Consider the following 27638-nt stretch of genomic DNA (forward strand, 5'->3'; position numbering starts at 1 on the left):
TGACAAATTCTTAGATTTTTTTTTTATTTTTAAATTTTTTAATATGAGAATATCAGAGTATCTTTATTTTCCCTTCTGTTTTGAGGTGGTTTTTTTTCTTCCCAGGTACAGCATTGGTGGTTGGCAGTTCTTTCCTTTGAGGACTTAAGATATGTTGTGCCGTTTTCTTCTGGCTTCTATCACTTCAAATGAGAAATCCATTTTCATTTGAATTGGTGCTTCCTATAAGTAATCTGCTGTTTTCCTGCTTTTCTTTTTTTAACTTTAGTTTTCACAAGTTTAATTATAATGTCTTTGGCCGTGGATTTCTTTTATTTATTTTATTTAGGGCTTGCTTAGCTTCTGGGATATGTAGGTTTATATCCTTCACCAAATTGTGAAAGGTTTCAACCATTTTTTTCTCCAAATACTTTTTTAGTCCCACTCTCTCTCCCGGTGGAACTGCGATAACATGAATGTTGTCGCTTTTGTCATTTTTTTCACAAGTTCCTGAGAGTTTTATTTTTAAAAGTTAGTTTTCTCTCTCTCATTCAGAGGGTGTACATTCTGTTGATCTGTCCTCAGATTCAGTGGTTCTGTCCTGTGTCATCTGTACTCTGCTATTAAGCCCATCCAGTGAGTTATGTCCTTTGGTTATTGTATTTTCTAGTTCTAAAACTTTCCTAAAAATTCTGTTTCTTTGCTGAGATGTTCTTTTGTTTCATTTGCTTCAAGAGAATTTATAATTACTCAAAGCATTTTTCTAATGGCTACTTTGCTAATTCCAACATTAGATTCGTCTCATTATATACATTTTAATGCAAGACAATATTTAAATCATGAAGAATCAGTTGTTTCATTATTTCCTATGTGCTTCATGTTGTGCTGAGTGTTTTTTGTGGATTATCTCATTTAATATGGACCACAGTCCTGTCAGGTAGTACATTTGTCAGGAGAGGCTGGTTATGCTGAAGTAACAGACAGTTACAAAAGTGTAGTATCTTAACACAACATTTATTTCTGAATAGAATTAGTAGTGCAGAGAGAGGAAATTGAGGCATCAATAATACAGAAATGTGAACATTTTCTATAGGGTTTTTCCTATTTATGGAACATGAACAATATGCTATGGAATACATTGGTCATAGAGCTGGAGACCAAAGCTGTTCTGCTTCATGGAGATACTTTTTTTTTTTTTTTTTTTTAATATCCTGTGTCTCTGAATAGATTATTGGTGTACTCTATATTTAGAATTATATCCCACTTTCTCAGAAGAGTTTAGAGTATTGTATAAAGAACTTTGCAATATAAGCATCAAATTATTAGCATAACATTTCAAGATTACAGTTGAACAGCAGAGAGAAGACTAGGTAGGGAAAAAAACATCAGGCTAACGAGGAGTGTCAAGGAAAGAGAAGGGTACTAAATAGCAACTGAAATGTTTTGAGGTCTGCTTTGTACCAGATGAGACAAGAGACAGATGTGTTCCAGAGACCTTTGATTTGTGAACACAAGTGAATAGCTAAACTAGGCTTATTCTGTCTATAGTTTGTTCCGTTGAAGCAAAGATTGCATATGTATTCCATTACTCAGAGCCCAGGCCAAGGCAGGTAATAACAGAACTGTTAATTGGTGTAGGCCAGGTGCAGTGGCTCACACTTACAATCACAGCACATTGGGAAGCTGAGGTGGGAGGATTGCTTGACGTTAGGTGTTCAAGACCAGCCTGGGCAATGTAGTGATCCTTCTTCTCTACAATAAAGCAAGTTAAAAAAAAAAATTGTGTCACCTCTGTCTTTGTAATTTTTGTTACCATTATTAAATAAGCATGCCTCCTAAACAGATGTGCATTTAATTCTGGTTTAGTTATTCCAAATACCAGTTAGGAGTTCTTAAATATGTAAGATGTGTAAATTTTAATAAAACCAAGTGGACTGACAAATATTTGAAACTATTTAGAATAAGCCTGTGTGCTATTTAGTTGAATGAGAAATTAATTTTAAAATAAAATGCAATTTCTAGGTGCATCAGCCACAAAGAGAGTTCTTTTTTCAGTTTTGTTAAAATGAAAACCAGTCATTTTGAGAAATCAGGAGATAGCCTTTTAAATCAGGAAATGCATCACACAAAAGTCATTTATTTATCTCACCTGGTGGGTAGAACATTATGAATCATTTATTGAAAATTAAATTGATTCTTTACATGCATTAATTTTAATAAACAAATTTATGGCAACTAGTTACAAAAATGGTAATGTGCCCTGTTATGAGATTGATTGCTGAGAAAAATGGAGCATAGGGTTGTAATGTCCACAAAGCTTCCACGTAGCATTTGGCTTGCAAACTTGCTCTTTTATTTAATGAGCTATTAATATTAATGGGTTCTGCTGATTATTGCATCATTCAGGCGTGGATAAACATTCCCTTTGAAGCATATATTATAAAAATTATATGTTTGGGAACTTAGTAGAAACTTTCTGGGGGGCAAGATTTTTGAATCTCTCTTACTGCCATTTCTTAGGTATTGAAGAGATGAAAACAACTTCTCTGGTATGATACATATTTGAGCAGAATTTATAATTTCACTACCTAGAAGAAAAAATATTTTAGGCAGTCCAAGATTGACTGGTTGATCATTTTATTCATTTGACAAATACTTATTGACGACTTTTTATCCTGAATGCAAGGATACACAAGTATTTTGTGAGGAAGGGAGACAGTAAACAAAAAAACTGAAATATCTAATAAGCCAAGTGGTTATAAGTGTTGTGAAGAACAAAAATAACGCTAGGTAAGGGAACTATGGAACGGGCTGAGGAGTTGCCTGAGTGGTTAGGGAAAGCCTGTCTGTTCAAGTGACATTCGAGTAAATTTCTGAGGAAAAGTCTCATAGGTAAAAGGAAGAGCAAACACTGTGCCTGGAGGTAGGGTCATGCTGGATGTCTTCTAGGATGTGAGTGTGGCTGGAGCAGAGTGGTAGGAAATGATGTCCAAGAAGCAATGGGCAGCTAAGAATGTTGACCCTATAAAGTCAGTTTCTTGTGTTTGTTTTTTAGTTTGTTTTTTGTTTATTTTTGAGAAGGAGTCTTGCTGTGTTGCCCAGACTGGAGTGGAGTGGCTGATCCTGGCACACTGCAACCTCCGCCTTTCAGGTTCAAGCGATTCTCCTGCCTCAGCCTCCTGAGTAGCTAGGACTACAGGTGCATGCACACCACCATGTCCAGCTAAGTTTTGTATTTTTAGTAGAGACGGGATTTCGCTATGTTGGCCAGGCTGGTCTCGAAATCCTGACCTCAAGTAATCTGTCTGCCTTGGCCTCCCAGAGTGCTGGGATTACAGGCATGAGCCACTGTGCCCGGACTGTGTCTTTATTTTTTACTATGAGTAAGCTGGAGAGCAATGGAGAGTCCTTGTTTTAGTAGGATCACTCTGGATGCTGTTTTAAGAAATGTCTAAGAAGGATAAGTAGGAATAGGGGAGACCAGTGGCGAGGCTTTGTTAGAACTCTGGGCTAGAGATGATAAAGGCTGTAGTTGTTTTTTTGTTTTTTAAAGGATAGCCAACAGATTTCCTGACTAAAATGTGGGCATGTAAATGAAAGAACAGTTAAAGAAGAGCCATTGGAAAGATGGGGTTTTTGTAACTGAGGTAGGGGAGGGCTCTGGCTACAGTTATTTTTGGTGCTCAGGGTGAGGTGGTGGTGGTGGGGCAGATTGGAGTTTCCACTTCACATATTTTAAGTTGGAGTTGTCAATTAGACTTCCAAGTGGAATTGTCTAGTAGACCTGAGGAAGAGTAGTTCAAGTCTGGGTTGGAGGTAAGAATTTGTGACTCAGCATTTAGATGGTGTTCAACACCGTGAAACTGGATGAGATCATTTAGGGCACAAGGACAGATAAAGAGGCCTGATGCCTGGACCCTGAGGGGTGGTACCACATTTTAGAGATCTGGTAGATGAAGGAAAACCAGCAAAGGAGACTGAGAAGAGGTAACCAGTAAGGTAGGAAGAGAACCAGGAGAGAATGATGTTCCACAAGCCAAGGGAAGAATACATCTCTGGTTGAAGCGCACGATCACTGTGTCAAATGCTGCTGAGAGAAGGAATGAGATGAGGTCTAGGGATTCACTCTTGGATCTGCCAAAGTGAGGCCATTGGCGATTCTAAGAGCAGTTTTGGTGACTTGTGGTCGTGGGGCCTGACTGGAATGAGCTTAGGAGAGATTGAGTTGGCAAAATGTCCTTGAGATGCCCTGAGAAATTCCTGTACTATGTATTACAAAATGGTGCAATCTAGAATGTTTGTATGGGACATGTTTGTTGAGTGACTGTTAAAGGAGATAATGTGTATTTAGCACTTTTCCTGGCATTAAAAGGTATTCAGAAATCATGCTGCTGCATGATTTTTTATTTTTTGTCCAGATGTATGCCAGGCACTTTCATGAGGGTAGGGACTCTGTCCTCAATATCTAGTAGAGCTGCTTGTCAGTGGATGAATGAATTGATTTTATTAATCTTCTCAACAATTATGTCAAGCTGGCATTGTATACTTGTTTTGGAGATGGTGAAACTAGGGCTTTGAGAAGGCCTTTGTCAAACAGAAACAAGGACCACTCCTGACCTCCTGGCTCAACCTGAGAATTATCTTATCCTATGCCATGTCCTCACAGGGATCAAGATTTAATTTAGGAACAAGCAAATGAGAAGTTTTTTTATTTAGCTTTGGGTTTGGCTCAGGGCTTCCAACTCTTTTGCTTACCATCATTTTTATCCTCTCTGATCCTTATATTATTCCCTGTAACAGGCAGAATAATTGTTTTCAAAAGATGTTTACATCCTAATCCCTGAAACCTGTGAATATGTCATGTTACACAGCAAGGGAGAATTAAGGTTCCTAATCAGCTGACTTTAGGAGAGTGAGATTATGTGGGGTTATCTGAGCAGGACCAGTATAATCCTAAGGGTCTTTGTAAATGGAAGAAGGGGGCAGGAGAAAAGACTGTGATGTGGGAAGGTTTCAACGAGCTTTTGCTAGCTTTGAAGCGGGAAGAAGGGCCCGTAGCCAAGGAATGCAGGCACTTTCAGAAGCTGGAAAAGGCAAGGAAGGGATTCTTTCCCCAGCTTCCAGGGGTGGGCAGCACTGCTGACACCCTCATTTTATCCCAGTGAGATCTGTGTCGGACTTCTAATCTATCGCATTGTACAACAATAAATTTGTGTTGTTTCACACTAAGTTTGTTGTCATTTTTTTTACAGCAGTGGTATGAAACTAATACAGTAAATAATTTGATTGAATGACCTTGTCTCCTAAGCACTTTTCATTAGGCTGCATTTCAGAGTTTTGGGAGTCAAATATATCCAGCAAGGAAAACATACAGAAAATGGTTGTAATGGAACTGCTAATACTGTGGGGAGCTGTATTTGTAAAAATGTGTCTTTTCTGATGATTGTTCAAGAGTGTGTTTAAACGATCATTTCACTTGACAATTAGGGCCTGATTCTGTGCTGTCAAGACTTTAAGGCATTCCTGTCTCTGCAGGCTCAAAAAATGCTATAACAAATCTAAATAGCACGAAGGTTTCTTTCATCCATGAGCTATTTCAGTTTCAGTGCACCCGTTTTAAAATATAGAGATTCACAGGCATCCATGTCATCACAGTTCTTTACTTTAGAATATGACTGTTTTCCCTAAAGACCTCAGTGGATTAAATGCATCTCTTAGAATCGTATCAGGGAGGGATGGGAGTGGGGAAACGTCTGATAGAACTTAAGGCTTTAGTCTGTTGTCATCATTTCCATCACTAGTGATTGGGCAGTTTTGAAGGATTTGGCCTGTAATGGGCTACTTCTAGTCTTTATAGACATCCGGGACAGGTTCTTGTCTTAAATAGGAGAGGGTACCATTTCCTTTTACATTCCTACTAACAAGATTCACCCTTAGATGTGTGTGAAAAAAATTTTTTTTAATGATGTGGTAAAATAAAAAGTAATGTATCTTCATCTTTTAATAGTTTAAAACAATGAGGTAATTAGATAGAAGTGTTACTGTTTGGTTTCATAGTCTGATCATGTGATAGGAAATAACTTAGAAGGGAGGCTATGAGTTCTGCAGTGTGAAGTTGGGGTTGTAATACACATCATGGTTGTATTTTCAGTATTTGACATTCTCTGGGCATTACCAGATACTGTGCTTTGTGCTTTATGTACACTTATTACATTTAATTCTTATAAAAATCCTCTAAGGTGCAAGTTATCATTTCCTTTTCACAAAAGGAAAGGTAACCGAAGTTTTAAGTAACTTGTACAGTGTATATGCACTGCATATGGTAGAACTGGCAAAAGAAAAATTTTAATTTGTTTTGTGACTGGCCCTTGATTATGAATTTCAGTAGGATTTTGGATAATTCTCTTTTAAAAAAAACTGACATTAGTGACCATTATTAAGATACTTGATTGTCCTTATTTCTTGTACCTTTTATAGCAGGGTCTTCAACCCACCGGTCCATGTGCGGGAGCAGGGGAGCAAGTATTACAGCCTGAGCTCTGCCTTCTGTCAGATCAGTTACAACATTCGATTCTTATAGGAGCATGAACCCTACTGTGAACTGTGCATGTGAAGATCTAGGTTGCCCTCCTTATGAGAATCTAATGCTTGATAATCTGAGGTGGAACAGTTTCATCCCCAAACCGAGATCATCACCACTGCCCCCCACCCTGGTGGAAAAATTGTTTTCCACAAAACCAGTCCCTGGTGCCAAAAAGGTTGGGGACCACTGTCTTACAGCATCTTCGGGATTTTTTTTTCCTGTTATTTGAATACTTCCTCCAAAAATACAATTCAGTGTGGGAATTTGTGAGATGACTCTTCGGAGCCATCGTGAAGTGCACTTTGGGTTAATCCACAGAGGAAGCAGCCCCTAACAAGCATCTTACTTGTTAGGAGGAAGGAGGAAGATGGAGGAGTGAATGCAGTAGGTCAGTCCTCACCCCTGTGAGGCTGAGCTATTGCTGCCATTTTCTTTTAGTGAATGGGACAGCAAGACCAGGCACCCCGGGGAGAGGCCTGTGCTGGACCTACCAGCTTTGCTTGACCTCATCCTCACTGTTGCCCCTCGCCCCCTACTCTGGGTAGTTTCAGTGCCTCCATAGTTTATTAATCGAGAGTGTTAATTTCTGCAATCCCTCTTTCCTCTCATTTTTATTGTGTCTTCAGGGCAGAGATGAGGAAAGGAGGCCAGCAGCACAGGTCATTTCTCTGTCTTGGCAGAAGCTGTGTTTTGTTCTTTCTAGTCGTACTGTCTTCAAATAAGACCATACCAATCAGGATCTATTTATTACATTTTCCATTTTCTTGTCTTTTGCCTTGGCTAAAACTTCGAAGTTGGTTTTGAAAAAGGAAGTGATTGTTTGTATCTGTGCATTGATTCCTGCTGATGATGGGAATGTTTCTCTTATTTCATTGTTCAATATCATGTTGACTTCTGATTTCAAACGATCATTCTTGGCTCTTCATTCTTAGCTCTTTGGTAAAGAAATCTTTTTATTTACTGAAAGCTGTTTTAAGATCAGAAGCAAGTGTTGAACTTTATAAATGCTTTCTGCAGTGTCTGTCAAGATGGTCCTGTTGTTTTTTTTCTCTGACTTATCAAATGATGTCAGATTTCATAATATCCAGCCTTTGTGTTTTCACAAAATTTGATCTTAAATGTTTTCTGTTAATATATGCTGGGTTTGATTTGTGATATTTAGAATTTTTACGTAGAATTATGTGTATATTTTTTGTTGTTTTTTGGTGGACTCTTTGGGAGTTTTGATGTCAGGGTTATTAAAATGAATTTGGAAGTTTTTGTATTTCTCTCTTATGGGACAGCTTAAATAAGTTGAGAATTTTGTGTTCTTTGAATATTTTTAATAGAACTTGCCACTAAAACAGTCTGAGCCAGGTACCTTTCTGCATGAGATAGCACTTTGATGGCTTCTATTTTCTCACTGTTTTTTTTTTGTGTGTGTGTGTGCCTCTTATTCAATTTGTCTTTAAAATGTACTAATGCTTGGACTTACTAAATTTTTTTTCTGGTTTATTAATTCCTTTTAGCTTTACTTTTATTACTTTTCTCTGGTCCCTGCAGTGTCCACCTTCCGGCTATTAGAGTTCCTTGGTCCTGCAGTGCTTAAGTTTGGACTCCCAGCCTGTGGAGTGCACTGCCCGGGTGATAGAGGTTTAGAGTCTCGGCTGTGGAAGAAAGATATAGAAAGATGGTGGCCAGGGCTAAAATATCTGAAGATTGGAGATACAGTGGGCAGAGGCTAAGAGTAGCTAAGGGGGAGGGCAGGGGTCTGCTCTGTGAGGTTGGGGCAGGCTCCAAGTATCATCTGAATACCTTTTGTGCAGGTGGGTTATGTTTCTTGAAGCAAATCAGGTATGTCAGGAATTCAGATTCAACAAATGTGTCACTTTCTCCTTGATTTTGGTAATTGTTTTAATGTTTATTGCTATAGTGAGTTTTATCTAATTTTTCATGGAAATTATTGAGAAACTGGAAGAGGCTTTGGTGGGGGTGGTTAGCAAGGTACTTCTTTGCACTTGGTTATGGAATGTGCAATTGGAAATGCTCAAGAGGTATTTAATCTCCTCTCAAACAAAATAATTTGAAGAACTTTAGCATTTTCCTTTTTCATGTAACAACATAGATTTATTATAAATAAGTCTAAGTTTTTCTGACAGTTGAGTTTGCAGGACCTCTATTTGCTTCTGCTGCTAGAAGATGATAGTGTTCCATTTCTATAAATTTATCTGTAATTCTAGTTTATAGTATTTCAAAATTACGAGACCTTTTGTTCTGTTTGATGCCTCTACCTCCCTACTCCCCGCTTTCCCCCTCCTTCTCTGTGTCTGTGAAGTAACACATAGTTAAGATGATCTCTGAGGTTCCTTTGGTTGATACTCTATAATTTGGATTTTCGTGTGTGGAAATCTAAATGAGAATGTCTTAGAAAAGCTGCTTACCAAACCTGGTCTGCTGTTACTACATACGTTTGTTTTCACTGGTCTTTATTAGGTACCCACAGTTCTGTTAGGTGAAGTTCAGAACAATGAAAAGGCATAAACTCTGCTTCTAAGGATCTTGTGATCACCAAGGGATATTGGCAAGAAAGGAAAAGAGGGTTATGTTGGTTTTAGTGGCGGAAATTGTCCACCTGAATGGCATAGCTTGAAGATTGGTGAGGTTATTCCATATGGCTAGAAGGAAATGAAAAGCTTATTTGCTTTTCTCATTTTTTCCCCTCTTCTATATATTCTTATCGCTTTCCCAATATAAAATAAATGATGGGAGTTGATCCTGTTTATGGTATGTGGCTTAGGGCATGGGAACCTTCACCTTATTTTTTCCTCCTTGAATTGAACATGAAATTCTAATACTACAGGGCACAGGAGAGACCAAGGTTTATGAAGACTGCATATCTTGTGAATCTTAAGTAGAGCTCCTCAATTATTAGGGGCTCAACTTCTTCTCACTTTTCTGGTCAGTGTGTTACGGTAAAGGAAAGCAGCTTTGAGAGATAAGAATCTTAGCTCAGTAGATACAAAATGTTGAAGAGGATGTTGAACCATTTATTTTTATAATAAATATGTTTGTTTTAGAAAATTTAGAAAATATTGGCAATAGCTCACAATAGTGATTTTTTTAATTTGCAATTTTTAATAGTTACAGCAACCCTGTGATGTGGCCTCTATTATCATCCCCATTCTATGGAGGAAGAAACCGAGCTTACAGAGATTACTGTTTTGCTGTTTCTTCTATTAATCTTCTCCCCATATATGCATATACATTTCTTAAATAAAATTTGGATCATACAAAGCAGGTTTTATGACCTATGCTTTCACTTAGTAAGACATTCTGAGATTTCTTTTTGAATGAAATAATAACAACATATATTTATTATTTCTTTCTGAAATAATAGCATTTCTTTTTGTTACTAAAGTGTCTTTGAAAACAGATTTTAATGTACATGTAATATTTTATCTTGTGAAATTTAATTCAGAGTTTTTCAACCTTGGAGCTACTGGCACTTTGGGTTGGATAGTTTTTTGTTCTGGGAGTGTCGTTTTCATTGTAGATTGTTTAGCATAATCCCTGGCTGGATGCCAGTAGCACCTTTCCCCCACCCAATTGTGACAACGAAAATAACTCTAAACATTGCCAAATAAATGTCCCTGGGGGACAAAAATTACCTCTAGTTGAGAACTACTTATTTAACCGTATGTATTTTGTGCTTTTAATAATAATATATTGATGTGAGTAGACTCCTGGGGAATTTTCTGTTTGAAAAAGTAGACCCATGCCATCCAGATTACATTTATCAGCTCCTAATTTCAGCTGCTTTAAAAATTAATATATTTTTTCCTTAATAGCAATATTGCTTGAGAGTTGAAAATTTAACAACATTATTTGCATTCATATAAGAATGTAATTGCCTATCTGTCAGCAGTCTGATGGAAAGGCATGCTGGGAACTTTGACCACAGTTGTTTTATTGTAGATGAATTCCATTATCTTCATGTCACTTTGTTAAAAAGTTTGGTCATTGAGGTAGCTATAGCACCTTGTGCTATTAATGGAAACCAGAAGTTACACTTTCAACTTGTTTATGTAGTTTTCTTGATACGTTTTGACACTTTAGAAGGATCTATAAAGCCATCTTTCCTATCAGATAGTCATCTTTTTTGTGTAAATAAAATGATCTTTCTGTAATAAAACTATAGCATACAGTATTAATAGTTAACAGTTGTCCTTTTAAGGAAGTAGCATTCTTTCTTGGGGTGAGGTGGGGTGGGCAATACAAAGCTGGTTGAAGACTTTAGCCTTTGATTGATTTTGAACTTTACCTTCAGGGTCTTTTTTAGACATTCTTTTTTCTCATCTTGGATCTTTTCTATACTTTGTGAAAAACTTTAATATGAATGTGACAAATTTGGAGGTGTCCTGTATTATGCATGTGCTTTCAGTGATAACGTTATAGTTTCAAATACATGTAAATATCCAGTAATATATAGCTCCTGTCTATTTACGATGCCTTCGTTGATAATACCCTGTGGCAGTGACTAGAACTGCTCCTTAAAATATTGTTAGTTATATGTTTTTGAGACTCAAATTATGTTTTGATTGACTTTATTCATTTTAATTATGCTCTTAAAATTTTATTTGTATTTGAGTACCAACTATGTTTTATCTTTCTATTCTCTATCTTCTCTAATAAATAGTAATAGCAAAGAAATATTTTAGTCATAGGGCTTCTACAAATTGAATTATTTGTAAAGAGAGAATTTTTAAAAATGCAAGTTTCCTAAAATTCAAATGTTCTGATACAGGATTTTGATAGCTGTTTTTATATATTAAGCTTATCAGGTTGACTCCCAATTTTGGATATTTCAATTCCCCATAGGTAAGAGTTCTAGAAAGAATGTTCTAGAGGAAGAAAACCTGTATTTTATAGCTTCATCTCCGTGACTGGTTATCGATTTGCTTTTTATTAATAGTCGGTTTTTTACTGTGGAAGTTCAAACGGCATGAAAGGTGTGTGTGTGTGTGTGTGTGTGTGTGTGTGTGTGTGTGAGAGAGAGAGAGAGAGAGAGAGAGAGAGAATTTCTTTTGAGGATATTAGTGTTTCCCTATTGTATCTAGCTTTAAAACATTGGATATTTATTAAAAGGATTTGCCCCTAGTCAGATGTAGTTGATGACATGAAACCAACTAAACCATTCATCTTATTAAAATTCCTGGAGGTTCAGCTGAGGTCTTTCTCAGGTGAAGCTGGATGGAATGAAGGTCATCTCCATAGAGTGAGATGTGAATGGTCAAGGAGTGCTCCACTGGTGGTGTTTTCTACCAGTCTAATTTGGGCTTTATATCTCACTTCCTCCAATCAGTATATTGAGTATCATTTTATTTTGTAAAAATAAAACAAAACTGAATTTTAATAAAGAAATGGTATCCAGAGGTGACATTTTAAGTTCTGTATAAGTAGTAACAGCAGAAAATGTAATGCTCTTTATCTTAACCCCAGAATTCATTTGACACATTTTTGAAATGTAAAATTCAAGTCTTCGTTTGGACCGTAACGGTGATGCCATATAAAATGTACTAATATGTGAAAGATATGTTTAAATGAGATGTAAAATGTAGAATCCATTCTACACAATTATTTTTGATTGTAAACACTGAAAAAATCAATTTCTTTTACACAAATTTTAAATTATTAGGTGAAAAGAAACGTAAAATATTCTTGTTGGTAAATAAGACCAAGTTAGGTAAACAAGACTTCCTCTATGAAAATTTACCTCATGGTAACAATGTAACAAAATTACTAAACAGTTTTTCAGGGAGAAATCTTTAATTATCTTAATTTGTTATCCTTAAAGGTAATTTTCCCCTCCTAAGTCCAAAACTCAGTAAGATTGACCATGATGTGACATTTATTTTCAGGTAGTGTTTAGAATTCTGTAGGATGGCATAAAGGACTTGTCTTTAATTAAAAGTGCTCCACACTTAGTAAAAATCTATGTGAGTGAGGAATTGATTCTTTTTAAAAGAAAGCTGCAAATTTTTCTTGTATGGGTAAATGTCACTCTGTTCATATCTTCGCTTAGCTGCAAGTCAGGACTTGTACTATTCCACTAGGTTGTCATAGAAACGCAGTTAACTGTCATCTCAACTCAGACTGTTGATGGTTTTATTTGTAGGTTTGTAGGATTATTAAAATTTAACAAAAACTATTGATTTGCTTTTTATTAATGCTGAGTTGTTTACCGTGGAAGTTCAAACTGCATGAAAACCTTTTTTCTATTTTTTTTTTTTTTAGTTAAAGAGAAACTCTATTTTATTTTAGATTTTTAACTGTTTTTTATTTAAAATGTGATACAGAGTCTGCAACAGCAGAATAACCTCCATGAATCCTATTTTTGAATCACTTTGTGTTTTCATTGTTTACAGCAAGGAGGAAAAAAAAACTTAAAAATTTACCTTTACCCTGCTTTTAACTTAACATAAAAGATACCTGTCAGAAAACTGAAATGGTACATCAAATGCCTAATATTGGAGTTTTCATTTTATTTATGGTTTTTGAAACCCAGTAAGGATGCTTCACTGAACTGTGTTGTGAAAGTATTTATTTCTGTATATTTATGTGTGAGAAATTACTTAGTTTTCACTTATAAGTAAGACAGGAAAACCTTATTTACAGTAACTTTATCTAATGGTCCGTGGATGAGTGCTTTTATGCAAAATAGTCAAGAGGCTAGAATTAACTTTCACATTGGATGCACATTTGATGTCCAGACTTGAGCAACATGTGGCATCTTATTATAAAGACTAGCACTCAGGATTCAATTTGTATTTTACATGTTTATTTCAGAATGCACACATCATCTGTGCTACATTTAATATTAACTTTGTAATGATTTCTCTTTCTTGCTTGTAGATACATAAGTAGAAGTGTTTATTTGTTGTTTTTTGTAGTTTTCTTTTTTCAAGTTATTTAGACTTGGCTAATTAGCTATTTTATATTTTGTATTAAAAACAGGTCAGTTTTGGGGTATAACAGCTCCTTGGGTTGGATAGATTATCACTACCTTTTCATAGAAATGTGTAGGTCCTATGGATAACTCTGCTTATACTTCCCTTTTGTTGCTATTCTTAAAGTTATTCTTGGAAAGTTAATAATAGGTACATCATCTTTGTTTTTAATACTTGCATCCTAAATAAACATCTAATAGCTTATTTATATCTAGGGAATTTAACACAGCTCATCAGTAGATATGAAATTCTGATTTTAACTGAGCTCATGGCTCTTAAGGTATTATTACTATTCTTGCAGCTAGCCTGCATGATGGTCCCCAGTGATTCTCACCTCCTATTATTCATGCTCATTGTCTGCCACTCCCACACTGAATCATGGCTGACATGTATGATTGAAAGGATACTGTAGGAATGACAGTGTTCCATCTGAAGCCATATGAAACATGGATGGTGCTTCCACTTTGTTTCCTCTTGGATCACTCATTCTGGAGGAAGCCACTTGCCATGTTTTGATCAAGCAGCCCTGTGGTGGGGTCCATGAAGTAAGGAACTGAAGCCTTCTGCCAGCGGCAAGGACCAACTTGCCATCCATTTGATTGAGCCATCTTAGAAGTAGATCTTCCAACCCCAATCAGGCCTTCGATAGTTGCAGCCCTAGCTGACATCTTGTCTGCAGTCCCATGAGAGATCCTCAGTGAACCATTCAGCTAAGCTACTTCTGAATTGATTACCTTTAGCAACTGTAAAATAGTACATATTTATTGTTGTTTTAAATCAGTACATTTTGGTGGCCAGGAATGTGGCACATGCTTGTAGTCTTAGCGACTTGGAAGGCTGAGGTGAGAAGATCTCTTGAACCTGAGTTTGAAGCCAGCCTGGGCAACATAATGAGTCTCTGTAGAAAGTAATAATAAAATAAGTAAATCAGCAAGTGTTGGCATAATTTGTTATGCAGCGGTAGTTAGCTGATGTACCTGCTAAATAAACACATTTTAAAACATTTTCTATTGATCACCTAGTTTATCGTTATTTATAGGTTTAGAATAGACTTCTTTTGTGGTTCGTAGAGGCATTTTCATAGGAGATTTTGGAGATAGTGACTTTAGAGCACACATAGCTGAATTTTAGCTGCTCCTCTACCCATTGTATGTCTTGAGGAAATTACTTAAAATCTCTGATCATCAGTTTTTACTGAAAATCTGTAAAATGGGATAATTATACTTAACTCTCAGTAGGGTTTGTTTTTCTGTTAAGTTATGATGAAATGAGATATCTGATGTTAAGTCTCTAGCATGATGCTTGGTATATTCTGTCATTTCCATTAATTCAGAAATTAACCTCTTTCCATGTGAAGGTGCAACCCCTTGTCTCAGAGATGAAGACTTCTGTAAAGATTTGAGTTTATGGTCTCTGTCTAGTGTGTCCCATCAGTTTGATCATCTTCAATAGGCAGATCACTTAGCACTCTACAAGTCATTTTTCTTTTGCCTAATTTTCTTTTCACTATGATGCACCTTAGGCATGACTTCATATTTATCCTGCTTATTACAGAGCTTCTTCAGTTTGTAGGTTGCTGTCTTAACAGTTTTGGAAAATTCTGTTGTTACCTCTTTAAATGTTGCTCTGTTCCTTTCCATTTTTCCCTATCCTTCTGGGACTGTAATGTAAAGTATGTTAGACCTTTTCACTCTGTTTTACAAAACTCATACATTCCTTTATATATTTTCCTTCCATTTTTCTTCTCTGGGGTTCCCTTTGGATATTTTTTTAACTCATTTTCCATTTCACATATTTTGTCTTCTGTTTTGCTAATCTTCTATTAAACCATCTATTGACATCTTAATTCAGTTAACATCATTTTCAGTGTAAAAATTTTTATTTGATTCTATTTTTTTTTACACATTAGAATTCTCTTGAAAATTTCTAACTTTTCATCAGTTTTCTTTTTCTATTTTTTTGAATATGTATTTATAGTTATTTTAAAGCCCTTTACTGCTAACTTCAAAGTCTCAGTCACCCATCTGTTTGTTTTTATGGTCATTTTTCATTGTGAGTTTTGGTCATTTGGTCCTGTCTTACGGCATACCTGGTAATATTTTATTGAATCTTTAGTATTGTACATCAAAAATTGTAGAGGCCCCGGTAGGCTCCCCTTTCTCCAAAGAGGAGTCCCTATTTCCTTCGCTAGACAGGTACGTTGGTGATTACATACCTTACTCCAATCAAAGATTAAACTGAGTCATAGCTCTTTGGGAGGTTGTTAAGTTTTTGTGTCCTCTGGGCACCAAGGGTCCCAACTAAGACTGATATTCACCAGGATTCAATTTCCCAATGCCTCTTGAACTCTTGCTCTTAACCTCTTAACACATCAAGGCAGCTGGTTTGCATTTTTCTTTTTGTTTAGCTTTTTAGCTTCATCATGTGCAGCTTTAGAAATTGATAGTTGTCTTACAGGGAAAAGTAGCTGTGTAACAAGCTCAGGTCTCTGCCTTTCTTCCACGGGAATCTTGGCCCCTCAAGTCTCCAGTTTTGTCACTCCATCTCTACAGGTACCGAAGGTGTGCTGCTTTCCTACCCCAGAGCTTGGGTTCTTGGCTTCTTGTCCTACACCCAGAATTAGTAAATGCCTGCAAGAAGAAAGTGGCTGTAGAATGCCAGCTCACTTCTCTGCTTCCCTGAAATCTTGACCCTTCTAGTTGAGGTTGCTTAGCGGCCCTTTGATGCCTTGGATAGATATTGTTGTATATTTCATTAAGCCTTTCCGGTTATTTGTGGTGGGAGCACTGATGTCCTCAAGCTACTCTAATATTAGCTGAAGGTGAAGACTATGCAATTGTGGTGGTTTGTGTGGTGTTCTGACTTTAATGTTGTCAGCTATTGTCAATGGGTACATTATTGTTATGAACTTCTGTTTTGGCTGGCTTTATGTCATCATAGTTTTATTGAAAACTTCTTGTTTCTCATTACTTATTGATGTAAAATAAAATCTCACTCTGAATCATTATTGTAATAATTTTTACAACTCTCCTTGATTTATTAATTCATGGCTATTATAGTAAATATTGATTACTAACTTTATTCCATAACTGTGGGGATTAAGAATATTTTATGAAGCCGTACCAAATAGTAAGGTTGAACATGTAAAATTAGTGGCAGTATAACACTGTGTGTATACTCCTGTTTCCAACTTTTGAATTTATTTTACCAGTGAAGTTGTAGCAGTTGATATACCTAGGCAAAATGAAACACGAAAATCTTAACCTTTAGCTATCATTGGAATTATTGACATAATTGAAGGAAGCATCTCTGGTTCTCCTGTAAGAAGTGTGTTCTGAGATTTTCAAAACAAATAAATCTTTGATGGCCGTCATTTTTCTTTGCCATTTGTGCAGGAAGAAGAGAGCGAAGAGGAACCCAAGCTGAAGTATGAAAGACTTTCCAATGGGGTAACTGAAATTCTTCAGAAGGATGCGGCTAGCTGCATGACAGTCCATGACAAGGTAAGGTAGCACTTTCAGAGGATTCTTCTGTAAATTGTTTCTATTGTAAATTTGCTTGTGCTTTGGAGTCCTGATGCTTTTGGTGGTGGTTTCTTACAGTAATTCTGTCTCCTTGCCACTACTTTCTTCCTCCCCGCCAACAACAACAACAAAAAAAACCCCAAATATTTTATATGTGTATACAAGCCCACTCACACACATACAACACACTCCAAGAGTGTATGAAGTAAAATGTAGACAGTGATCAAAGTGAAAGATTTATGTGATGTGGTTTTTGTAAACTGTATTGGTCGCTTAATTCCTCAAGTTATAAGGATTAAATTAGGAACCTGTCAAGATTAGAAATAATGTGAAGCTCAGTGCCTTTATAAGAGTAAAAGAGATTATACTGTAGGTGTTAGGAATAGTAGAAATGCCCCAAATTATTACTTATATGAGGCAATGAATTTATTCCACATCTGGGTCCTTGCTATAACAAAGCTCCCACCAACTTTCTGGGTCCAGGGTAAGTACTAGATAGCACTCTTAGCCTGTTCTTGGACCAAAACAGTTTGTGTCATAGTCGGAATATTGGAGGCCAGGGAGCTTCAGCCATTGCTCCCTTCCCTGTGACCTTGGAAGTTTTAATCCTTACACAAAAAGCAAACTGTGCTTGTCTGATCCATCTCCAGGCTTTATCCTATGTTACTAGTAGTGTGGCCTCATCCTCCTGCTTGCTTCCCACCCAGTTCCTTTTTACTTCAAACTTTGTTTCACTGTAAATAGAGTCCTGTACCCACAACACTTTATTAGCATGTGTGCCATCTTTGTCTCGTTTTACCAGCAACCCTCTCCTTTGAGTTGCCTGCTGTTTGGCTGCAGTGCCATCGACCCCTTTCCATTGCTGCCATTGTCCAACTTCGCTCACTTTTCTTCACTCATTGAAGACTGGCCTTGCAGTTCTTTAACCAAATTCAATTCCAGTGACCCTCACCTCTTCCCTGTTTCATGTCCTCACTGGTACGGCCATACTTTGGATGGTGTCAGCACTGGAACTTGAGGATCTCCAGCTTCCATGATACTCTTTGTTGACCCCTTATTCTTCAAGCTTTTGTGCTCATTTTCCCATAAGCTTTATGACTTTATGGAGTCTTGATCTCTAATCCATTCATTCTTTTTCTTTTATTTTTCTATGTCTATGAAATGATTGATTATCCTAATTCTATCTTACTAGCATCTTCAATTCTTTTATGTCCCTGTCTTCCCATTGTGCCCCTCAGCCATACTCTCAATCCTGAATCAGTGCTCTCATGACCAGGACAGCCATGTGCTGGTACAGACTCTCACACCTAGGGAAATTTGTCACTAAAAATTGTTCTGAATTATTTGTCCTTTGTCAGTTCCTTTAGTTCTCAGTCCCTCTTCTGAACCTCTGTCCCTTCTTTCTTAGAGGATAATGTCATTTCTGTGTAAGAAGATTGAAATTGTCAGGTATGATCATCCTCAATTCCTGACCTCTTTTTTACACTCATTCTTACACACAGGAGTTTTTCTTTCTTTCTTTCTTTTTTTTTTTTTTTTTTTGAGATGGAGTCCTACTTTTGTTGCCCAGCCTAGAGCGCAATGGTGCAATCGTGGCCCGCTGGAACCTCCGCCTCCCAGATTCAAGCAGTTCTTCTGCCTTTTCCCCCTGAGTAGCTGGGATTACAGGCACCCGCCACCATACCTGGCTGATTTTTATATTTTTAGTAGAGTTAGGGTTTCACCATATTGGCCAGGCTGGTCTCGAATTCCTGACCTCAGGTGATCCACCCACCTCAGCCTCTCAAAGTGCTGGGATTATAGGCATGAGCTACCATACCCAGCCACCTGCCAGAGATTTTCTTCCTCCTATTCATGAATCTTTTTGTCCACTTTTGTTCTTCACTTCATCACATTACCTCCCTTGTTTCTTAGAGATACATATTATGTCGTGGAATATCTCTAATGCTACCTGTAGGTAACCAGGAATCTACTTTATATCTCTGTGGATTTGCGTGTTTTTGCATATTTCATGTAAATGCAGTAAACATTATTTGATCTCTTGTATCTGGTTTCTTTCATGCAAATGTAATGATTTTGAGGTTCATTCATTATGAAGTATGTATTAGTACATCATTCTTTTTTATTGTTGAATAGTATTCCATTGAATGGGTATGCCATGTTTTGTCTATTCATTCACCAGCTGATGGACATTTTGCTGATTTTAAATTCTGGATTTCATCTTTCTTCTCAGAACTTCTTATCATGACACTGTTTTGTTTTCTTTTTTCTATTTTCTTGATCATTTGTGATAATTCTTTCTGTTTTTTTCACTTTGCTTTGCTTCCACTTTTCCTTTACATGTTGGCTTTCCTAGGATTTGGTCCATTATCCACATTTCTTCTTAATTTGTACTTTATCTTGGTTTTAAATCTCAGGATTTCTGTGACCACTTGCACACTGACCTTTTCTGGAGTAGCATGCATATTTATTTGGGTGCCTCTTAAACATCTTTATCTGTTGTTGTCTTTTTACCTGAACCTCAGCATGTCCATAATGAACTCATTTTCATTTCCCTCTAAACTTGCATCTATCTTTGTTCTTTATCCCATTTGGTGGCATCACCGCCTCCTTTGTCACCTAAGCCACAGATGAATCCCTCTCCCCTTTCACCTAGCCATTCCCTAAGTCCTGGTGATTTTCTTACTACTCTTGTTCTAGCTTAGGCTCTTATCTTCTCCTGCCTCTACATAGTAAATAAATCTCTTGTGCCTTTAATTTTTTTCACTTTAAACCCATCTGCCACCTGGTTGCCAGAATGATCTGCTGAAAATACAGATTTTAAAACCCTGGTATGATTTTTCAACTATGAAATAAGACCTGAGCCCCTTAATGTTGTGTGTAAAGCTCTCTAAGATCTTGCTCCCTTTATATTATTGGCCTGTGTCTTACCGCTGTCTGCCATTAGTGCGGTGTTCTGGCAGCAACACTTGGCTGTTTCTACTCATAACACCCCCTTCTGCTTTATCCACAGACATCCATGCTCTTCTCTTCTGTTCAGGCATTCTTTATTTTTTCTGGGAACTAACACACATACTCTGAACTTGTCTGTTTTCCTTCAGATTTGCTTTCACTCTAGTTTGTTCATAGCATTCTACTCAAGTAATCTTCCAGAAACCTCAACCTGATCATGTAATCCTCCTTCTTAGAATTCTTTATTGGCTTCCTGATGACTTAATGATTTAGGCCTACCCACTTGGATTTCCTCTACTTTTCTGCCTTTCATCTCTCCATAAATATTTGAATGCCTCATATTAGCTGACCTTTTCAACCTTATCACCTGTCTCTTCCCCTGGGTATGAATTAGATGTGTCATCCATAATTTCTTGACTTTGTCTTGCATTTTATGTGTCTCTGTATCTTTGAGCAAGTTGTATCCACTCTGCCTAAAATATTTTTACCACAAACCTGCCCTGTCTGCCTTAGTGTCTATTTTCTAATTTCTTCTTCAAAGTTCAGCACAGCTGTCACCTACTATGTTCCATAGGGTCTTAGAGATACTTCCATTTTAAACATACTCTTTAATTGTAATTAATCCATTTTTATGTCTGTTTCTCTTATTATACCATAACCCTTTTAAGTCACACTTGCTCATTGTCTAAGCATATCGTAGTGCTTTTTGTATGTTTGTTGAATGAACCAGTGAATGAATGAAATGGAGAACAAAGTTTGCCTGCCTAGAGGTCAGACTTTATTAACATTGTACATAAACCAACTTTGCCAAAGAGCCTAATGGTTGGGAACAGTAATCAATGCTAACTTTTAGAACATGCACTCTTTATCTGAAGTCCGTGTTTCTAAAGAGGATTCTGATCCAGTTAAGAGTGTTTTAGCTTTTAATCCTGGCCCTAATTCTGCTACTCATCGACTGTTTCCAGGGTAGTCTCATCAACTTTCTGAACTTATTTCCTCCTGTGTAATTGAAGGCACTCCTTTCTGTAGTGCTTTGAATACTATAAAATGCTATGTGAAAGGTAAATGATATTAGACAGTTGACCAGATTTTAAAATGTACTACTTTTTGTTTCCTTTGTGATGTCCAAAGGACTGCTTATCACCTTTACTACTTGTTTCCTTACATAAAGTCTAATCTTTATGGAAGTACATATATCAGTTAGTTAAATTACTTACATAAAGTTTAAGGTAAAAGCAGTTGTGCTTAGTGGATAATGCCCAATCTGGTAGTATAGAAAATGAGTCAAGTTTCTGTAATTAAACGTGAAAGGGTCTAATGAAATTATATTTATTCTTTGCCCATCCTGAATTTTAAGTTACTTTCAGGTTAAAAAAAAGAAACAAAACTCAAAAGTTACAAAAGTTCCCAAGGCTTTTAATGGCTGGAAGGGGGTGTAAAATTTGAGAATTTGTATTTATATTGTCACATTTGTGGCCATTTTGCATTTTTTGCTATATTTTAAGTAGGCAAAAGTATTAGTAAGTGATGAAAATATGACTCATCCATAATATTGGTAGTTAAATAACTATAATTGGCCTATTAAATATTTTTGAAGAATGTATATTTCTCAAAGGGGATAGCACTAGTTTAATCTAATAATGAGCTGTTTTCCTAAACACAGGGTAATTTGTCATAAAATCACTGAATCTTTTTTTTCCCAAAATGTTCTAACATAGTTTTAGTTTTTAGGATGAGAGTATAGAATCAAAATAATTATTTTATATTTTCTTTCTATTTTAACGATTAAATGAAATCCGTAATTTAGAAAAAAGAAGGGAAGGAATTAATACTTGGGTAAATTACATAAAACCTGCATAAAAACTCTAACTTCCATGAAATAGAAGTTCAAAAGTGGCCTTTTCAGAGGTATCAGAGAATGACAGCATTAAAGCATTTTAAAGATCCAAGCTCCCTTCTCCCTTAGTTTCCTAACAGACTAAATGCAGTATTTATGAGGAGAATCAATATTGTGAAATACTTGGGGTGCAGTGAGCTTTTAAGGCCCATTCTTTTTTACTATAGATAGCCTCAGAATGGAGTATTGTTTGTTTTCAGTTCTTGCCATATTTTTTATTTAAATATTGTCATTGTCACTGTAGAGGTAAAATTACAATCATTCGAGTCCTCTATTTCTGATTAGAGTATTCTTTTGCTTCAGAGGAAACATTTCTATTGGGTTTAAATATACAGACTAATTTCCCCCCAGAATTACCTCTTCGCCCTTTCCCTTCCAGCGCCCAAGCATTGTGTTTTCACCAGGCTTGCTGTCTGCCCTGGATGACTAATCGTCATGGCACCTGGTGCATTCAGGCAGGCCTGTGCAGCGGAATCGTCATACCTAGTTATGTCTGCACACCTGATGTTTTATTAACCAGTATTGATTTTTTTACCCTGGGGACTTTTTTCTTCCTGAAAAAAGGCAACCTTGCAGGAGTGAAAGGCATTGCAGGGGATGAATTTCTAATGAACTCCTTCTTTCCCTTTTTGTGACTCCTCTTTAATGTAGCTTCATATTTTAAGTGCCTGAATTGAAATTTCATTTTAAGCAATTCCGTTTTGATAAATCCTTTTAAATCTTGACTTTCTGTAAGGTTATTTTTTAAAGATTGTGCTGCTTGACTGAAACACTTAGTAGTGCCTGTAAATTTGAGCATTTCATTATGGGTTGCAATGAAGCATGCTCACATGCAGTGAAATACAGAGAAGTTTGGACTATTTGAGTAATGGTTAAATAAATAAAAAGGAAGAAAACTCTCATGTCATATTTCAGGTAGTCCTATTTCTTCAGGTTTATTTAGGGCTAGTTCCGAGAATTAAATAAACAGTAGGATTTACGACATAAGATGAATATGTAGCTCAACGTTATTTTATGACAGAAAAGGTTTTGTTTTTTGTTTTTTTTTGTTTTTTTTTTGCGTGAGAATATAAACATTTACCCTCAATCTTATACATTAACTTTTGTGGAAGCATCCTAAAGCTAACTGATGGTATAAGTACACCTGAGATTTCTGGTCTCAATATGGCATGGATTTTCCATTTGAAAAAATAATTTGTTGTTTGTATATATGTGCAGCTTAAGTGATAGCACAGATTTACACATTTGCCATAAATTAGGGCGAGTTTCTGAATCATTCTGTTCTGACTTTGAGTTCAACTGTAGGTTGGTCGTGTTTTCACCGCTGCATTTTTAATTTACTGCCTCAGTCCATCAGGCATTGTGTATAGACTGCATACACATCATTAGTTGTCAGTAAATGAGGATCCTCATGAGTCATTCTGACAGCCAGCTTGCACTATCACAATAAAATAGGCCCTGTTCTGTTATTTCCCTGAAGCTGGAAACAAGCCTTCTCCAAGGAATGCATATCTTCTGAGACATTGCAGATCATTTATGCATTAAACATCTTGTCTTTAAAAATGGTTTTATTACTGCTTGTGTATTAATAGTATGTTAATTGGCCTCTTTGTTCTTCTTACAGTTTTTGGCACTGGGCACACATTATGGCAAGGTTTATTTGCTTGATGTCCAGGGGAACATCACTCAGAAGTTTGATGTAGTGAGTATTCTGTATAAAATAATGTATGAGCTAAACTTCATGTTAAGTATTTGTATTTTAAAATATTAGTTTAGCAGTTTGCTTTAATAGCATATAGAGGATCTTTATTCAGTCAGAGTGATAAGTGTATAAATTTGAACTTTATAATATATTCTAAAAATTTAAAGGTGAACTTATAAAGAAAGGGGTCTAGATATATTCATTATATATTTTGAATGGGTATCTTTAATATGCAAACTCCATGTAAAAATCTATACATTTGTTTAATTGCAAATTCTTTAATTATAGTCATCTATTTGGCTTTAATTTGGGACATTTAGAATATTCCTGTGTTCTTTTAAAATTGTGACAGTGTAGAAAGTCTAGGTGAGTTGTTGTTTAAAGAAAAAATGCTGCTTTGTTAGTGAATAATAGTGCTAATTTACATACTCTGGAAGTTTGTGGAATCCTTAAAGTATGAACCCTCTCATTTAGTGACTGTTGTCAGTTCTAAATATATGCCCTGTCTTCTTATTGAGATGCCAAATGTAATTGAAAATTGATTGATCACCTTACTGGATCAGTTTATTCTAAATACATAAAGCTAAAATATTTTATGTGACTGTTTTGTTGCTTGGACTCTTAGGGGATTATATTGATTGAAAGCAAAGAACCAGGGTTTCTTTTTTAATTGTGATTTGGAATCATTGAGGATGAAGATAATATTGAATTTGAAGCTTGATTTTGGGGTTTAAGGTGTACCCTTAAAGGTGTCATGAACTTCCATGGTTGTGTAAATATGACACAACCATTTGGTATGAAAAAGTATTTTGGGGGACAAATACTACTTTTTTGAAGAAAGCATCAAGCACTTGTCAAAAGATATGTCTTTGGATCTATTGATGTAGTTTAGAAAGGAGATTACAGTTTCTAAAGCTGACACATATGGGAAAGGAAAAGGAATGCCTTGTTTTGCTGAAAAGAAATGGAACTCTTGAATGAGTACAATCGTTGGAGCAGCACAGACAAGGAATTATGCTCTCTAATCATACTGATCCACCAGACAAATCCCTTTGAGGCAAGAGGAATACTTTTGACTCTCCCTCATCTACCCCCGGACATTGGACACACATCTTGATGACCAAAGCATTTGGTCTTTCAGTTGCCATCCATTACAATGTGTAACCAGTACTGGGCCAGGGCTCTTTTTTGTGGTGTTGTGCGTGCCCCCTTGCCTTTAAAAAAGATAGGCTGTATGGCTTCTTAAATTTCCTACTCCCATTAAATGAGTCCTGGACACTCTGCTTCTGTCTTTTCGATATTGAGTAGAAATTGCAGTGTTTGCTTGCTAATGTGCATGGGCATATACCATTGGGTCCATTGCCAAAAGTCAGTCCTTGTATCTATTCAGTATAAGCCTTCAGTTATATCTTCTCTGATGTCTGTTTTATGTTAAGTATGTCCCACATCTACCCTCTTTCAGGTAATTTATGGTATCATCCATAAATTTGTCCAAATCTTTCTTCACTTCTTTTTTCAGTCCTGACTATATAACATCTTTGAAAAGTAAGCCCTCTATAGCTTTGCACCTCTTTTTGGCAAGGGAGCAAGAGAGTTTGGTGCTATTTTTGTTTGCTTGTTTGCCATACTCAAGAAGCTAATAGACTATTTTTGAAAGTTCTCATTAGGCCATGACTTCCTTGCGATCATTGGCAGAATCTACTGAAGTCAAGCATATGTCTGCCGAATGACCTGGCAATTTGCACTCCTAAGTACGTATTCAACAAAAATGCAGGCAATGCATGTGTTCACACACACACAAAATACAAATAATGACTTAATTCATAATAGCCTCAAACTAGAAACAACTCAAATTCCCGTCAGTAGTAGAAGGGATAAATCATGGTGCATTTTTAGCAATTAAAAAGAACAAACTATTGATAGATGAATTCCATAGACTTAATATTCAGCCAAAGAAGCTAAACCCAAATGTGTTCATGTCATATAATAACTTGTATATGGTGGTCAAGAAAAAGCAAAACTAAACTACAGTATAGCAATACAGTTCAAATAATGGTTTGACCTGGGGAGGGAGCACAGAAGAGTCTTGTGGAATGCTGAAAATGCTGTCTTGGTGGTTTTCACATGATCTACAGATGTACAAATCATGAAACTATCATTTGAAATCTTTGTACTTTATTCTGTGTAAGTTGTATCTCGATAACATGAACACTCTTGCACAAACACGTATGCATGTGTACATGTCTTTAGTTGAGCTTGAGCAATGCTCAAATTATCCTTGTTTTTGAAGCAACCCTTTCTGCTACTCAATTCTGAATAATACCAAATTTCCTAGGTTGATACACTGTTCAGAGATCATTTTGTAAATGAATCATGACACTTAGGTTATTCCCATGGCTGTATATTCTACAGTTACAGTCATCTTTTGTTGATGAAGAATGACAACTGCTAGAGTGGTACATTAGTATGCATATTGTTACTCAGATTTCAGAGTATTTGAAAGAATATTCAACCTATGTTAATTAAAATGCTTTGGCCATAAATACTTTCTTGAGATTATTTCTAGATATAGCTTTATGTTAACTCAAAACTTAATTGTGAAAGCAATTTTACTTAACTCACAGAGTAAAATAACACGACTTAAGAATTCTTACAGAATCTTAGATTCCTTTTAAATTCCCATGATATTTGTGCCCGCATAACCTCATTAATCATAGTATAATCATGCATCGCTTAGTAGTGGGATGCATTCTGTGAAATGTGGTATTAGGCAATTTTGTCATCATGTGGACATCATAGTCTCTGCTTACGCAGACCTAGATGCTTACAGCCTACTATACACTTAGGCGTATGGTACAGCCTGTTGCTCCCAGGCTACAAACCTGTGCAGCATGTTACTGTCCTGAATGCTGTAGGCAGTTGGAACACAATGGCAAGTATTTGTTCATTTAAACATACCTATATATAGAAAAGATACCATAAAAATATGGTATAAAAGATGGCAAATGACACATCTGTATAGGGGACTTACCATGAATGGAACTTACAAGTCGGGGAGTTGTTCTGGGTGAGTCAGTATTGAGTGACTGTGAAGGCTTAAGACAGTAGTGTGCCTTACTGTAGCCATTATAAACCCTGTACACTTAGGCTATTCTAAATTTATATAAACAGTTCCTTTCTTCACTAATATGTTAGCCTTAGCTTACTGTAACTTTTTTTACTTTATAAACTTTGAATTTTTAAAATTTTTGACTTTTTTTCTAATAGCACAGCTTAAAACAAGCACATTGTACAGCTGTACAAAATATTCCTTTATATATTTATTCTATAAGCTCTTGCTTAGTTTTTTTTTTTTTTCTTTTTTACTTTTAAAACTTTTTGTTAGAAATGAAGACACAAACACACACATTAGCCTAGGCCTACCCAGGGTCAGGATCATCAATATCACTGTCTTCCACCTCCACATCTTGTCCTACTGGAAGGCCTTCTGGGGCAATAAGGCACACAGAGCTGTCATCTCCTGTGATAACGGTGCCTTCTTCCTGATACCTCCAGAAGGACCTGCCTGAGGCTGTTTTACGGGTAACTTCTTTTTTTATAAGTAGGAGGAATATACTCTAAATACAGATAAGAAGTATAGTATAGTAAACACCTAAGCCAGCAACATAGTCATTTATTGCCATTATCAAGTATTATGTAGTACAGAATTGTGTGTGCTATTCTTTATATGAGTGGCAGCTAACTAAGTTTGTTTACACTAGCATCACCACAAACAGGTGAATAGTGTGTTGTGCTGTGATGTTACTAGGGTACAATGACACTGGGTGATAATTTTCCAGCTCCATTATAATCTTTTTTAATTTAAATGTTTAGGAAAAGATAGCTTTTAAAACCTAACAGTCGGGCCGGGCGCGGTGGCTCAAGCCTGTAATCCCAGCACTGTGGGAGGCCGAGGCGGGTGGATCACGAGGTCAAGAGATCGAGACCATCCTGGTCAACATGGTGAAACCCCGTC

General features: G+C 36.4%; 1 protein-coding gene across 1 annotated transcript in view; it reads left to right on the top strand.

Annotated features, from left to right (window-relative positions):
* VPS41 (VPS41 subunit of HOPS complex) overlaps positions 1–27638 on the top strand; it is a 179172-nt gene that overhangs the window by 22952 nt on the left and 128582 nt on the right. Inside the window, exons 3-4 of the mRNA XM_032244456.1 lie at positions 16944–17051; positions 23546–23623. Coding sequence (XP_032100347.1) covers positions 16944–17051; positions 23546–23623 — 186 coding nt within the window. The remainder of the gene's footprint in view (positions 1–16943; positions 17052–23545; positions 23624–27638) is intronic.

The sequence above is a fragment of the Sapajus apella genome, unplaced genomic scaffold (genome assembly GCF_009761245.1).
Source record: "Sapajus apella isolate SASKATOON/1434 unplaced genomic scaffold, GSC_monkey_1.0 scaffold54, whole genome shotgun sequence".
Classification (NCBI taxonomy): Eukaryota; Metazoa; Chordata; class Mammalia; order Primates; family Cebidae; genus Sapajus; species Sapajus apella.